Source organism: Cutaneotrichosporon oleaginosum (genome assembly GCF_008065305.1).
Source record: "Cutaneotrichosporon oleaginosum strain ATCC 20508 chromosome Unknown ATCC20508_contig03, whole genome shotgun sequence".
Taxonomy (NCBI): domain Eukaryota; kingdom Fungi; phylum Basidiomycota; class Tremellomycetes; order Trichosporonales; family Trichosporonaceae; genus Cutaneotrichosporon; species Cutaneotrichosporon oleaginosum.
In genome coordinates, this window is record NW_027072172.1 from 430,159 (window position 1) to 445,137 (window position 14,979).

The 14,979-nt window shown below is 59.1% G+C and overlaps 6 protein-coding genes across 6 annotated transcripts; 3 read left to right on the forward strand and 3 right to left on the reverse strand.

Moving 5' to 3' along the window:
* Positions 1 to 1,750: 1,750 nt before the first annotated feature.
* Positions 1,751 to 3,704, forward strand: COLE_03358 (uncharacterized protein; the record flags this gene model as incomplete). The annotated part of the gene is made up of 3 exons (XM_018425927.2): positions 1,751 to 2,544; positions 2,588 to 3,616; positions 3,659 to 3,704. The coding sequence occupies 3 exons, from the start codon at positions 1,751 to 1,753 to the stop codon at positions 3,702 to 3,704; spliced, it is 1,869 nt and encodes a 622-aa protein (XP_018280612.2).
* Positions 3,705 to 4,846: 1,142 nt separating this feature from the next.
* On the reverse strand, positions 4,847 to 7,949 carry COLE_03359 (uncharacterized protein; the record flags this gene model as incomplete). The annotated part of the gene is made up of 2 exons (XM_018424769.1): positions 4,847 to 7,686; positions 7,721 to 7,949. 2 exons carry the CDS (start codon positions 7,947 to 7,949, stop codon positions 4,847 to 4,849), a joined length of 3,069 nt encoding a protein of 1,022 aa, XP_018280611.1.
* Positions 7,950 to 8,236: 287 nt separating this feature from the next.
* Positions 8,237 to 8,675, forward strand: COLE_03360 (uncharacterized protein; the record flags this gene model as incomplete). Its single annotated transcript, XM_018425237.1, has 3 exons — positions 8,237 to 8,390; positions 8,440 to 8,518; positions 8,558 to 8,675. 3 exons carry the CDS (start codon positions 8,237 to 8,239, stop codon positions 8,673 to 8,675), a joined length of 351 nt encoding a protein of 116 aa, XP_018280610.1.
* A 27-nt stretch (positions 8,676 to 8,702) lies between these two features.
* Positions 8,703 to 10,091, reverse strand: COLE_03361 (uncharacterized protein; the record flags this gene model as incomplete). The annotated part of the gene is made up of 6 exons (XM_018425898.2): positions 8,703 to 8,896; positions 8,939 to 9,032; positions 9,068 to 9,632; positions 9,698 to 9,818; positions 9,854 to 9,946; positions 9,983 to 10,091. The coding sequence occupies 6 exons, from the start codon at positions 10,089 to 10,091 to the stop codon at positions 8,703 to 8,705; spliced, it is 1,176 nt and encodes a 391-aa protein (XP_018280609.1).
* Positions 10,092 to 10,248: 157 nt separating this feature from the next.
* COLE_03362 (uncharacterized protein) lies at positions 10,249 to 11,395 on the forward strand (the record flags this gene model as incomplete). Its single annotated transcript, XM_018425867.2, has 4 exons — positions 10,249 to 10,348; positions 10,394 to 10,445; positions 10,488 to 10,840; positions 10,887 to 11,395. 4 exons carry the CDS (start codon positions 10,249 to 10,251, stop codon positions 11,393 to 11,395), a joined length of 1,014 nt encoding a protein of 337 aa, XP_018280608.1.
* Positions 11,396 to 11,460: 65 nt separating this feature from the next.
* Positions 11,461 to 14,838, reverse strand: COLE_03363 (uncharacterized protein; the record flags this gene model as incomplete). The annotated part of the gene is made up of 11 exons (XM_018426495.2): positions 11,461 to 12,111; positions 12,163 to 12,286; positions 12,321 to 12,590; positions 12,627 to 13,403; positions 13,439 to 13,595; positions 13,638 to 13,788; positions 13,823 to 13,912; positions 13,947 to 14,200; positions 14,234 to 14,456; positions 14,493 to 14,671; positions 14,712 to 14,838. The coding sequence occupies 11 exons, from the start codon at positions 14,836 to 14,838 to the stop codon at positions 11,461 to 11,463; spliced, it is 3,003 nt and encodes a 1,000-aa protein (XP_018280607.1).
* Between the last annotated feature and the right edge of the window lie 141 nt (positions 14,839 to 14,979).

A 14,979-nucleotide genomic window follows, 5' to 3' on the forward strand; every position in this document is an offset into this window, starting at 1 on the left:
GACATCGTTGGCCACTCGACTCGGGCTTCCCTCCGGCCTCCGGCCCCTTCTGATCCTCTGACCCAAGACCCAGTGCATCACACGCAATAGCCGCGTGCCAACATAATCGCCCCCAACGCATATGCGCATGCAACGCACGCAAACATATGCCAAGAATTGCCCCTTGCACTCGATAGGAATTCCTTAACCCTTCCGGCCTCCTCGCCTCCAGCTCCAGGCCTCCAGAGTATTGCAGCGCCCCCGCTATCCCGCTCCTCCCTTGCAATAATTTACATCGTACTCTGCGCCTCCGCCCTTCTGCGCCTCCACCTTATCACCTTTTGACGGCTCCACCCTTGTTGGATCCCCCCCTGGATATTCATTTCAGTCAACTGATTGAACCTGGGTGCATTACAACCTTTGATTTGCACACTATCCTTGATCTTTGGTAGCTTGATAGCAACTCGTACTCTTCGCCCTCATCGCCCTTTCGCCCTATCCAGAGCCCTTGCCATCGCTCGGTCTCGGCCCAACCAAGACGGATCTATCCCCTTTTCTCCTCTAGCCCCCCTCTTGCACCCACACACACCACGCACACGCGCAATCACACCCGCCCCCCCACACGACACGTTCTCAAACCCAACCTTGTCCACCGATCCTCCGCTCGCCGCTGCGCTCACTCACTCGATCTCCCAACTCTACCAGCCTCACCTCTCTGGATCTCTCGCCCTCTGCATCTCTCCCCGCCCCGCATCCCGTCAATCAATCCGTCACTCGGAGCCAAATTGAGATTTCCCTCCTTCCTCTCTCCCTCCTCTTGCTCCGAGCCTTCTCCCCCGCCCTCCTTGTCGCGCCTGTCGACAATTCGACAATCGACAAGCAAAGCATCACCTAAATCTGAGGCTGACAGATTAGCCTCCCTGGTTGTCCCTTGGCGCTGCGCCTCCTCACTTCTCCCTCCCCACTCCTCACTCCCCCCCACTCACTCCTCCCCATCTCCTCCCCCCCTCGCAACCACCCCGCCATCATCGCGGTACCCACACTAGCTCTCCCGCTTCCCATTTGCCAAGTCGCCACAACTTTGTGTGTCATCGTTCGTCGTCGTTCACACCGGGAACCCAGCTCCCATCTCTCTCCTTCTTCATCATGTTCGGGCAGAGGAACAGGAAGAGCTTCTCTGCACCAAAGATTGTGAGTACTAATGCCTTGTCTATCTTCTCTCAACGCGCTTCAAAGGCAAAGGGGACGATTGAATGGCGCGCGCGCGCACGCGTCCATTTCTTACCTTGGGGGCCATGGATCAATGTGTCTAAAGAAGGGCTGCGCCCTTACACGCCCTCCGGCGTACCGGCCTACAGAGTGCGGTCTTGCGGCCTCTTGCTCCGCAGTTGCCCAGCAATTCTTTGCGTTGCATTGCATTGCAATCTCCTGGCGGCACCACCATCACCACCACCCCCATTTCCTTGTCAATCTCTCACTCTTCACCATCTCACTTCATCCGCACATCGAGGCATAATTGCTGACACTCGTCTCCCCCATCTCCGTCCTCCACCTGCCAACATATCCCCACGCCCTCTACACACCCCTCCTTCGCTCAACTTGTTCGCTCGATTGTTCCAACGGAACTAACCTCGGACCGTTCATTCCTTGTCCTCATCCTCGTTCCCGTCTTCGTCTTCAATCTCGGACGCACCCCGCCCCGCCCCCCTCGCCCCTCCCCTTCTCACTTGGCGGTATCGTCGTTCATCTCCGCCCTCGTGCACCGCTTGTCATGTCGTTACGACGCCACTCTCCACAGTTCGGTGGTGCTGGCGCTGGCGGTTCCGGTACATCTCCCCTCCTTGCTTCAGCACAGACACCTGCTGGTCAATACGCTCGGCTCTCTGAAACATCCCTCGCAGGCAACGACAGTCCAAGTTCAAGCATGAGGTACGGCCCCTCTGCAGGCGGAGGCGCTCGTGGATATGGGCCCCAAGCAACCGTCTCGTCCTTCTCCTCCGGTACACGCTACGGCCCTACTGCCGACTCGCCTTCCTCGTCCAGCCACGGTCACTATGCTGCGCAAGTGGAGCCCATGTCATTGAGGGCCGCTGGAGCTGGCGCCGGCACAGGGCCCGTCGCCGCGCTCGACGAGGCTGACCTCGACGACCAGCTGCACACCTTCACCGCAGCCGAAAAGAAGGATCTTACCGCACCCTTCACCCTCAGGTCGTGGCGTGGATGGGCCAATGCCCTCACTCTCCTCGTCATGCTCTCTGGCTTTGTCGTCCTCTTCGCCGGGTATCCCATCATCAGCTGGTACTACTCGGACAAGAACGCTCTTGGCGCCAATCAGCCGGGGTTCAACCTCGGCGGTGTTAACGCCACGGGCCAGTACCCAGAAATCCCAGGTTTCCCCCAAATGATCGACCCCGATACGCCAGAGTCAGCCAAAAAGCACATCAGCTTTGAGGGTGATACCTGGGACCTCGTCTTCTCGGACGAGTTCAACAAGGACGGACGCACCTTCTTCGAGGGCGACGACCCGTTCTTCACCGCCATGGACATTCACTACTGGCCTACAAAGTAGGTCACCACTACACAAAAGCTCTGATAACTCACACTCCAGTGACTTTGAGTGGTACGACCCCTCGGTTCCCACCACGCGCGATGGCCACCTTGTCCTTACCATCACGCAGGAGCCTATCAACGGTCTCATGTTCAAGTCCGGCATGATCCAGTCATGGAACAAGCTCTGCTTCAACCGCAACGCCTACTTTGAAGTGTCTGCTTCGCTTCCCGGAACCCCCAGGATTGGTGGATTCTGGCCAGGTGTGTGGACCATGGGTAACCTCGGCCGTGCCGGCTATGGTGGCACCAACGACGGCATGTGGCCGTACTCGTACTCGTCCTGCGACATTGGCATCCTACCCAACCAGTCGGCCGACGGCGTCACACCAGAAGTCGCTTTCACTACCGGTGACCCGAACTACAACATGACTCTGTCGTACCTTCCCGGCCAGCGTCTCTCTTCTTGCAACTGCCCCGGCTACGATCACCCAGGACCTGAGGGCGTCGGCCGCGGAGCCGTCGAAATCGACATGATCGAGGCCCAGATGGATCTGAAAGTTCAGCGTGGTATGGTCTCGCAGTCTGCCCAGGTCGCTCCGTACGACGACTATTATCAGTTCAACAACGAGTCGGACGCCGCCATTATCTACGACTCGGAGGTGACGCGCTACAACACATACCTCGGATCGGTGTACCAGCAGGCCGTGTCCGGTCTCTCCTACACAGATACAAGGATTTACTCGAATGAAACGAGCCTACACGTCAATGAAAGTTCCAAATTCGGCGTTTTTGGCGTCGAATACTTGGCCGATTATGACGACGTGAGCAAGGGCTATATCACCTGGATCAACATGGGCAAGCGCGCCTGGACAATGTGGGCGAAGGCTGTCGGACCCAACCCCCGGACAGGTGTCGGGCAGCGCCTCATCTCGCAGGAGCCCATGTACATGATCTTCAACCTCGGAATGTCGAACAACTTCGAATACGTTGACTTTGCCAACCTCATGCTACCGAACGAGATGCGCATCGACTACATTCGCGTGTACCAAAAGCCCGGAGAGGGCACCATTGGTTGCGACCCCCCCCGGTGAGTTCTATGATTCTTTGCGTTGCACCTTGCTAATCGCAGACCGCCCTACCGCCTCGTACATTGCGAAGCACGCCGATATCTATAACAACCCCAACATTACCATCTTCCCCGATGCTGGTGAGTGCCCTCTTAGCGCCTCGTCTAACGCCCGCAGATAAGGGACGCGTGTTCCCCAAGAACCGAATGATGGACCCCAACTGCTAGACGCCATCTCATCTCATACCGCGTGCGCCGCGATCGCCTCGCGCTGTGCGCCCCATTACGCATCACGGATTGTAACGACGGACACTACGCCTTTTCCTTTTCAGCGTGCGCCCACGCGCGCGCACGCACCCTCGCACCCTCAACGCCCCCTCTCGTTGCCACGCACATCACACATCCCATTCCGTTTTTAGATTGATATACGCTCCTATCGACATTGGCTGCGCCACTAGGGGGGCGGTCGGTGGAGGACACGCCCCACTGCAATGCATCGCTTTCCACAAGAGCTGTAGTGCGACAAAGCGCGCAAACGTTGTGGCCTGACCGAGTCTTTGGGCGTGACGTATGGCTGCGCACTCGATCTCAGGTTTGCGTCCACGCGTGTCATGTTCAGCCTGAAACAAGCTGTGCAATGTGAAGACAGTAGTGGAAGGTTTGGGGGACCCGTTCCCTGGCAGGCAGAAGCGATCTCGTGTGCAGCCAGGGATTTGGTGCGAACTTTCCGTGCTGTGCGCTCAGGTGCATGTGCGCATGTGTAGTGCGGATCGATCGGAGTTGTGCACGCCAAGCCTTGACGGATTTGAACCACAGTGTGGTGTCCATGACCGACAGTTCCATCGGACCGCCGATCATTCCATCACTCGGCCCGTGCGAGCCATCACTCGCGATCTCGCGATCACTGATCACTTGCGCTCTGTTCGCGGAATGGCCGAAATGATAGGACGTGGCGAGGCACGGGGTCGGCCCTGACACGTGACACGACCGATACCACACGCGCTCATCATATGCGCGCTTGGCCGTTGCATGGCCTTTGTGAGCGCCTTTGTGAGCGGCCTTCGCGCCGATAAGTGTTCCCGCTACGAACGACCAGAGCACCATCTGTGTCAGTTGCCGAGACCACGTGCGAAAAGAGAAGAGGGTCAACGACCTCGTCAATCGCCGACAGGCTACGCGCCGCCAGCTGTGCACATGTTGCACAATGTTATACATGTGCCGCGAGGCCAGCCTCGCGCCTCTGCCCTAGTCTCAATGGTGCGGCATATACGGAAAGTTGGGGACGTATGCGCGGCGCGTGGGCGCGTTCGCGACGCTCGCGCCGCTGTTAGCGCGGCTGAAGGCGCTGGGCGGCGCAGCGGTCGCCGCGGTGCCGGTGGCCCCCGCGCCCTTCTTGTCGTCCGTGAGACTCTCAAACTCGCGCAGCGCCTCGCGCAGGCGCGCGTACCCCGCCGCCATGCCTGCGCCGGCTACGCCGCTCATCGCGCTCAGTCTGTGGCCTGCGCGGCGCGCGTTCGCGCTCACGCTGCCCGCCAGTGGCGTCGAGGTGCCACTGGGGGCGGGCGAGTCGTCGGGCGCATCGTCGAACACCAGCCTCGCTGAGAACGAGGACCAGTCGCTCCGCTGCTGCAGGTAAGGGCGGAGGAGGCGGGCGTCGATGCGGCCCAGGTGCGACTCGGTCATGTACGAGCGCAGCACGTCCGGCTGCACGATGAACGAGTTGCCCAGCTGGCGCAGCATGTCGAACCGGTCGTTCAGGGCCGGAATGCCATACGCCACAACCGCCTCCTGGTAGCTCGCGAGGTCTTTCGTGAGCATCAGGCCGCCAGTCGGGTTCACGGGGAACTTCTTGTAGTGGTCGAGAAGGAGAGAGTGGAAGGCGACGCCGACCTCAAGGAGGAACGCCTCTCGGTTCTTCCCCGAGAGCGCGGTCGCCGCTTCCTGCAGATTGGCGAGGAACTCGCAGATGAGTTCACATGGCTCGGTGTTGGTCCGTGCAAAGCTCAACTCGTCGTTCTTAGGCTTATAGTCGTTCTTGCGCTGCTTGGTGAGAAGCAGCGCCAGCCATGATACGATCACATCCACAGCCTTCTGCACCAGCGCGTTGATCTTGCCCTCGAGCAGCACGACATTGTGCTGATTGAACGTCGTCATTTCGCGCCGCACGACAGGTACAGAGCTTGTGAGCGGAACCAGCGCTGTCAAGCTGTACCGCTGCCACAGCTGGCACACGAAGTTGGCATTCTTCAACACCTTCAGCACGCCCAGATCGGGCTCGGCACGTGGATCTCCCTGCTCGAGTTTGGCGACGCCGCTTTCGAGCGCGGTCTCGGTGAAGCTACGTCCAAATGCCTCAGAGAGAACCTTGCTCAGTGCCATGACATTCTTCGGCACATCTGTGGATGGAGAAAGCTCGACAACGCGGCCGATCGCCTCTGCGTGCCATCGCAGCATACGCTCCGCCATGGGAATAGCGAGAATGCCGTCCGCGGGGTCCACGCGCTCCACGGGACTTTCGGCGCCACTGCGCAGGCTGTCATGCCGTGACAAGGCGGGACGCGGTGTCAGTCCCTGCAACCCCTGCACACTTAAACGCGAGGCAGAGCGAGCGGGCTTCTCGGGCGCCTGTCCCTTGGTCTTGTCCGAGGAGAAAGCCGACGTCGCGCTGGAAGTGATTGTATTGGTGAAGAAGTTGGCGTACTTGGAGATTGCAGCCGTCGCCTGCACTGTGGGTACTTGTCCAACTACGCGGTCAAGAAGCGAGTTCGGCTTCGCCTTAAGCACAGTCTCGTGATACCGCGTGAAACGAGAAAGGAGACCGCCATACAGCTCCACGAGGTTTTTGCTCTCGCTGTCGAGGTAGCGCGTCCCTTCCAGCCAGGGAACGTAAATCTCCTCGAGCGCCTGGTCGAGCATCGCCGCGAGCGGACCGGTGCCCGCATCCGTCAACTTGGCCGGCCCTATGCCCAACGTCCCCTCATACCCCTTGAGGTCCTCGACTAGTGACACGCACATCGCGTGGGTTAAGTGAAGAACACGAAGTGAGGCGAGAGTCGAGATGCCGGAGGCGCGATTGACAATTGTCTCGATGTGCTGCTGGATGACCTGAGCAAACGTGCGCTGCAAAAACACCTGCAAAACAGCACTCGGGTTGGGGAACACGGCCTTGACGATTTGCGCCTCTTGAGACATGGTGTCGCGGATCGCTTTGAACAACGTCGAGAGTCCCAGCTCGGTTGTCGGTGGCGAAGTGTCCGGGTCACCGATACAGCGCCAGAAATCGGTGTCGCTGTTTGCGCCTGCTTCTTCCAACATCAACTCCCTCTTGATGAAGAAGTCGTGCTGATTCACATATACCTGCACGCAGGACATGCCGCCGTTGAAATCCTGCAGGACGCGGGCGCAATGCGCCATCATTCTTGGGTCTCCCTTGCGGTAGGCGCGATCAAAGAGCTTGAGCATCTCGCGTTCAAACCTCTCGCAGTATTTCTCGACCTCGGAGCTCACGCGATCCGCCTTCTCCTTTTCTGCGCGACGATGAAGCACGTTACGGTGAGCCGGCGATGCGCCGTCACCACTGGTCGTCTGCCCGTCCTTGGCAGCGGCGGCCTCAGCGTCAGAGAGCGCAGCCGCGGCGCTGTCCGCAACGTCCTTTGCCACGGCTGTCAACCGTCGCAGCACAAGAGCGAGCCGTATACGACCCTCGCGCGAGCCCTTCTCGGCATACAGCTGCTCCAGGGGTGACGCCGTCGCGTCCGATCTGCCGGTCTGGTGGACGAGTGAGAGGTAGTAGGACAGTAAGAGGGAAACCGCTTGTGCCGTCGAGCGTGTTTGGTGCAGGCTCTCGAGCTGCTCGCCAACTCGCGTGGCTGTACGCCCCACGTCACTCATCTTGCTCTCAAGATGGGAGAACGAGCTGCCAACGTGATCGAACCCGCTGTCCAGCTCACGCAACCGCTTCCCGTACTCGCGATTCGCACGTCGTACTTCGCTCTCCATTTTCTTCGTCCGTTCTGTAACTTGTGATCGCAAAGCAAGAAGGGAGTCAAGCGCCGGTGAGAACGCCTGCATGAAGGGGACTGGGTCAAATGCTAGTGTCAGCCCACGCCAATGCGGTCAACCCACGTCCGGTGCTAGCCTTGCTCTCGGCAATGAGCTTCTCGCTGAGCGTCGAGACAAAGTCCTCGGTCGAGTAAGCATCCTGTTCAAAGGTCGAGAGCTGCAGTGCTTTGGCGATGGCAGGATCGCGTGGTGCGCCCTGCTGCGCCGCTGTTCCGTCCTGGGGCCGTGATGGAGGAAGGCGCACGCTGCGCTGCGGGCGGCGCGGCGGCGCACCTGACGTCGGAGAGGACATAGTGTGAAAGCACCCTGCCGAAACCGGGAGAGAGGGTGAGGGGGGAGTTGATAGGACAGAATCGAGTGAACCGGAGAAGATGAGTCTATCGAGGACGGCTGACGGCGAGAGAGATGAACGCGAGCCGTCATAGCGTAAGGGGGTCCACGTGGAATTAGGATACCTTATAGTGTTTGGTAATGACATTAGAAATTGTTTGTTGTTCTCTCCAGGGTGAGGAAGCCACGTCGCGTCGTCGTACATTTGCCTTTCCTCTACTCCTCACGTCCACCCAAGCCACCACCACCATGCTGTACCGCGCAGTGCTGTTCGCCGCGCTCCTGCCTTTCGCATTGGCGTTTGGAAACTTCTTCAACTTCCCCTTTGGCCAACAGCAACAGCAGCAACAACAGCAGCAGCGTCCTCGCCGCGAACACCCTGGCTGGGATTTGCTGCACGATGGTGAGCTGCCCTACTCTCGGCTCTTGCCTTCCTGCACAGCTAACATCAGTGCACTGCCGCGCAGGCTACGTCTGTCCTGGCAGTCTTGTGTGCGTTCCTACCCCAGCAGACTGCCCTTGCCCCTACCCGTAAGCTAACGTTGCGCGCCCGCTGAGTACTAACGGCAGCGAGGACACCAAGTGCGTCGTCCCCGATAACCGGGAACGCGATGAGGGCGAAGGCCCGCCATTTATCTGCGTCCGTGGAGATTGCGACGACGTCGTCCGCTTCGCACGCACGATATGATCCCAGTTATTCCATATGTATAGAGTACTAGTACAAAGGGAATCGGGGGTCAATCTCGCGACTCCAGGCTACAAGTCCACCGCGGACGTCGGTTGCGTCCCGTCCCAATTGCCTGAGCGCTGCAGCAGCGAGTTGAGAATCGTTTCCGCGCCTACAGAGGAAGATTGCACGGCCTGAAGGTACAGATTCGGGCGAGGCAAGAACGGAGGCGAGTGGGATGTCTGCCATCAGCACGCGCTAACTGAGCATTCCGTTTCACCTACTCGCAGTGTTAGGGAGGCTGCAGATGCGGTACTCGTGTGGTGGTCTTGTGTCTACCACGACCACCTCTGGCAAACTAGCGACCGCACGCAAATCCTGCTGTGAGCTATTAGTCGGTTTATTATGCTTACCTGGACAGTTAGACGATCAACTTCTGGCAATGGTGCAGTCTCGCCACAGAGCGCAGCATAATCCTCGCTCTCGAGGTTGTCGGTAAGTGTAGCGCTGGGTCCGCATGCCACACACTTCGCGCTGGCAGGGCGCATCCCGACTGTCCGCACCATCGGGCTCCCACCCATGTGGAGGATATGCAGCGCTACTTTCCCGCCGCCATTGCTTGTCAGCAGTCGAAGAGCCTCCGCGGCCATCCCACTCCCAACCATGCCGGTGACTGGGCCCCATACTCCCGCCTCGTCGCACCGACTGCTCGGTCCTGGCTTTGGCCACAAGCACCGGTAGCATGCCCGCTTAGTGCCCTCCGGCGAGCCACCGTAGACTGCCCACTGCCCTGCGGCGCCCAAGGCTGCTCCGCTCACCAGCGGTAGAGATAGGCGTACGCAAGCATCGTTAATCAAATATCGTGTGTATGGTCGGTCGGTGCAGTCTAGAACGAGATCATGGTCGCGGAGGAGGGTGATGGCGTTAGTCGGGGTGATAGGCTCGGCGACCGGATCAAGCGAGGGGTGAGGATTGATTCTACGGTCAGAGAAACAACGGTTTGCGCACCGAGCAAGCAGCTCAAGTGTGGCAGTTTGACTCACGCCTTGAGTGCTATACACGCCGAGAGCGCCTTGTTCATCCCCACTCGCTCGGTTGTATGCAACACCTGCCGGTGCAGATTGGACGCCGAGACAGTGTCGTGGTCGATGACAGTTACTTCGCCTGCTGTGAGCTTGGGAGAACAAGCACTGTATTACCAACGCCGGCTCCCACAATATACTGGAGTACAGGGCAACCAAGTCCTCCGGCTCCGACAACTGCGACTCGCGCGTTCCGTACGGCTAGCTGGCCTGACATGAGCTTGCCATCTCTACCTTGCAGCTCACCGCCGAGACCCCACTCAGGCATGATCATCTGCCGCCCGTAGCGTGCATACTCTTCCAGGCTAAGCGGCCAGTCTTGTTGCTCCTGCTCGGCTTGCTGATCGGCGGACATAATGAGAGGATGTGCAAGTGCATGATAGCAGTGGTCAACCTCCACATAACACCAACATTTTCCTTATTCGACACCCCACTTGCCACCAACCGATGTTGAAAGGGATCAGCAACTCGCAACAACGACCGAGTTGTCACCATCCATCACCTTTATCATCATGTCCGAAGTGCAAAAACGCAAGCTCCGTCCAGCGCGCAAACAAGTAAAGGTCGGCGAGGTTGACCTTTCCGAGAAGGTTCAGCCAGGGAAGGAGTACAGTACGTCCAGCCCATGCGGCTTCGATTGCGGTAAGCTAACTTCAGACATCTGGTACAATAAATGGGCGGGCGGTGACAAGGAAGATGCCTTGGCCAGGTAAGTTTACTGCTGGGACTTGTGGGATGCAGCTAAATACAGCCAAACACTGTCGCAGACTCGCTGCGTGATCGCGCGCGACTCGGGGTACACCCGGGCGGATACCACAGGCAACCGCTTCTGCTGCCTGTACTTTGCGCGCGGCTGCTGCCCGTACGGGGCTGAATGCTCCTACTTGCACCGATTGCCTGCGCCTAACCAGGTCATCGAGCACTCGCGTGACTGCTTTGGGCGCGAGAAGCACGCCGAGTACCGCGACGATATGGGTGGTGTGGGCAGCTTCAATCGTACCAACCGCACGCTGTACGTCGCCAAGATCCACGAGAGCCCAGACCGCGACCAGGGCAAGGAGACGCTTTTGCGACACTTCGGCGAATGGGGCAAGATTGAGCGGTGTAAGTACTCCGGCTTCCGAGGGATGTGGAATGGGGCTGACTGCAGGGAATATTCTGCATAACCGCGGCATTGCGTTCGTGACCTACAAGTACGAGGCCAACGCGCAATTCGCCAAGGAGGCAATGCAGCACCAAAGCATGGATATGGACGAGGTCCTCAACGTGCGATGGGCAACGGAGGACCCCAACCCTGGGGAGAAGAGACTCGAGGACAAGCGGATAGCGATCGAGGGCAAGAAGGTGATCGCGTCTAAGCTTGACCCACAACTCGTCGAGGCCAGCCAGAGCCTGCGCGCGCTCGAGGAGGGCAATGAGGCTGACTTCTACGCCATCGAGGCGCCCGAAGAGGTAGAGGTCGAAGGGCGGCCAGCGAAGCGTGCACGCGGAGATGAGTCTCAAGGTGGGATTTTGGGCGGGGACGCACTCGAGAACATCAAGTTCTATGCTGAGATGGCCCGCAAGAACGCCGCAGAGGAGAGAACTCGCAAGGTGCCGACGAAGCCGACAGGAGTGGCATTACTGGGCGGGTACGGCAGCGACGACGACAGTGACTAGACGGCGGACATTACAGTGCGATGTGTGACCTCTATATGCATACACTGATGTACTACAAGCCTACGCTACAGACCCTCGGAGCTCACTGGGTTAACGAGCGTCATCTTGACCTTGCCGCGCTGCGTGTTGGCGTCCTTCTCGATCGAAATATCAACGGTGACTCTGTCAAACACGCCGATAGTAGCCGTGCCCCCGCGCGGCTTGGGCACGTGAATGAGGTAGTTCTCCGGGTCAAACTCGTGCGTGTCCTTAGCGAAGGTAATGAGGCCCTCAAGGCCAAGCTTGGAGACGAACACGGCGAGGCCGTTGCGGAATGTGCGGATCACAAACGCCTCCTCACGCACGGCAGTGACGCCCGAGCCTTCTGTGCGGCCCTTGAGCGCTAGCCCGACGTAGAATTCAACGGACGCGCGCGAGGCCATCTGCGCCAGGCGGTGGCGCTTGTTGACAACATTGAGCAGGCGCTCGACGTGCTGCTTCGACTGCAGGGAGGGGTGGAGGGGCGTGTAGTTGATTGCGGCCGCGAGCTGGCGGTGCACCAACACGTCGGCGTAGCGACGGATCGGCGAAGTGAAATGCGTGTAAATGTCGCTCGCAAGACCGTAGTGTCCGTACGACTCCTTGGATACGCTGCCCGAGCCAAAGTACTCGGCGGAAAGCATGCACCTCGTCGCCATGATGCGCACAAGGGTGTTGAACTCCGGAAGGTTGGGATCCTGCGAGTCAGAGGAGGCCAGTAGGAGACTGCAGTTGGCAGTTGCACTCACCACACAAGCATCAAGCGAGTCAGCAAGCGCCTTAGAGCTGGAGACATCCAGGGTCATGCCCTTGCGCTTCTGCAGGATGTCCTGGAGCGCCTCGAAGTTGGTCTTCGGCGGAGGAGGGTGACGACTGAAATCAGCTGGGAATGTCAAGGGGAGCTCACCGGAGGACTGCGGTTGCAGGGTATGCATCCTGGATCTTGCGCGCAACACTGATGTTGGCGAGCAGCATGAACTCCTCAACGAGAGAGTTAGTCTCAAGCTGCTCCTTCTGCTCGACGTCAATTGGGCCGGTAGTTTCCGACGAGTTGAGATGGATCTTCAGCTCAGGAGAAGAAAGCGACAGCGCACCCGCGGCCACACGCTTGGCCTTGAGGTTGATCGCAAGCGAGTTAAGCAACCGGATCGACTCGGTAAGAGGATCTTTCAGAGACCTGTGATTAGCTACGAACCCACGATACTAGGCTCACTTGTCATCCTTGCGCTGCTGCGCGGCAGCGTACGTAAACGCCTCCTTCGACGCGATGACCGACTTGGTGAAGCGCACGTCCACGATGTCTCCACCCGGCGTGAGCTCCCAGATGACTGAGAACGCGAGGCGCTCGACAAAGGGCCGCAGGGAGCACAGGTTGGTGCCCAGCAGCTCGGGCAGCATATCGATACGCTTGTCGACAAGGTACACAGTGGTGCCGCGGGATGCGGCCTCGGAGTCCATCGGGTTGTCCGAGAGGACAAAGTGGCCGACGTCGGCAATGTGGACGCCCGCCTCGATGTTGCCGTTAGGCAACTTGCGCGCGTGCAGCGCGTCGTCGATGTCCTGGCATCCTGGCGGGTCGATGCTGCACACGATGAGGTCGCGCAGATCCTCGCGGTCACGCCACTCGAAGGAGTCAACCGACTTGGGTGGCACCTTCCAGCTGTCGCCCTCCTTGGGCAGACAATTCAGAATCGCCTTACCGAATGGTCGGTAGGGAACCTCGTACTCGAGTAAGAGCGATTCCTGTTCAGCCTCCTTGCTCTCTACCTTGCCGAGTGCGCGAACAAAGTGGCCGTCGGGGTAACGCGAGTTCACCGTCCAGTTATCGATACTGACAAGGATTTTCTGATCCAGCAGCGCGGGCGCCTGGCGAGTGCGCAAGCGGATGCGCGGGAGAGCGCGAGACAAAGGGGTGGCGAAGATTGTCTGCTGAGAAAGAGACGTGAGGGCCGCCTCGGAGAGCGAGGAGCGGTCGATGTGGCAGACATATCTGTTGTCAGTGGGCCTCAACAAGCTTGTACTCACGGGCGCCAGTTGCGCTTCGCGATGCCCACGACCCGACCGGTGGGCAGGATCTCCTTAGGCGCCTTCTTGGCGACCTCGTCCGTGTCCTTCGCCTCCTTCAACTCGTCCTTCTCCCCGGTGCCCTCGTCTCCCTCGGCATCATCGTCCTTGAGCGCAACTACACGCGTCAGCTTATGCCAGTACAGGCGATAGGGCTCACCGTCCTGATCCAAAACCTCGTCTCCGGGTGCCTTCCACTCGGTCTTGGGCAGCAGCTCGACAATGACTTGATCGCCATCCACAGAACGATTCATAGCTTTCCGCCCCACAAGCAGCACTGGCTTGGTCATGCCCATCACGCGAACAGTGCCCTGTCTGTCAGTTGGCGTCAGCAATGAATCTCACCTCGAGGTAATTGTACTGGTTTGCGTTGAAGTAGCCTTGGACATACCGCCCGCTCTTGACGCCAGCGGTCAATGTGTCCTGAGGGAGATACTGGGGTGAGCTTCAAGTCAACACGACAGCTCACGTCATCGTAAATCCTCCTGTTCCTGCGTTCTCCAGGCTCGAGTTCATCCACACCACCCGCAACGAGGTCAACGAGGCGGTCGCGAACGTCACCCTGCAGCCCATCGACATAGTCACGCGTGCTGACAGCCACGAGACCCTCCTGGGCCGCAAGCTCACGGTTCCGCTTGTCATCTGTGAGAAGAATGAGCTGAGGTGCAGCGGCAACAGATTGTGAGATGTGCTCGGGGTAAAAGCGCAACGTCTCGCGAATAGCTGCTGTCAGCTTGGCAATATATATCAGCTTACCGCGGTCGTTGCGGTCGTTAACGACCTCATCTTCATACTCAGCGGCGGCGGTCGCAGTCTCGCGGCACTCCTCGTTCCACCAGACCCACACACAGCGCTCCTCGTCCTGTACGAGCTGCTGCAACCGGTTGTGCAGCGGCAACGAGCGGTGGCGCACCTCGCGAATAGTGGTAGAGGGGACAATGAGGGGGAGCTGGGCTGGAAGAGCCGTCAAAAGGTCCATCTGTCCGTTAGATCTTGGACTGCGCGCGTAGCTCACCTGGTGAAGCACGATGTTCGTGTCGACCACCAGCCAGTGGCCGGACGGGTAAGTGAACTTGGAGTGCTTGGTGTAGCCGCGCTGCGGGAGAACGGGACGGAACCCCGGGAACTCGGAGCAAATGTGGCAAGCCTCAAAACCGCACGGGATGTCGTCGCGCACATACTTCTCGCGCAGGACTGAGGTCAGACACCGGTCATGCCTCCACGGTCGACGTACACTGGAGCACCTTGCCCCGCGCGGTCTTCTTCAGGAACTTGTTCTGCGATACAGAGGAATCGTCGCGCTGCCGCTTCAAGATCGTGATTTTGGGTCGCTCGGCGCTGTGCACCGCTGTTGCCGCCATGGTTGCAGCTGGATTATTGATGATGGCAATCATGTAGTAAGCAGCCTGACGGAAATCTCGATCCAAGCCAGGACCTGAGAGTTTATCCGGCACACCACTTAAGGACCTCCACCTCCACTCTGTCGATCAAGCATCGACGTG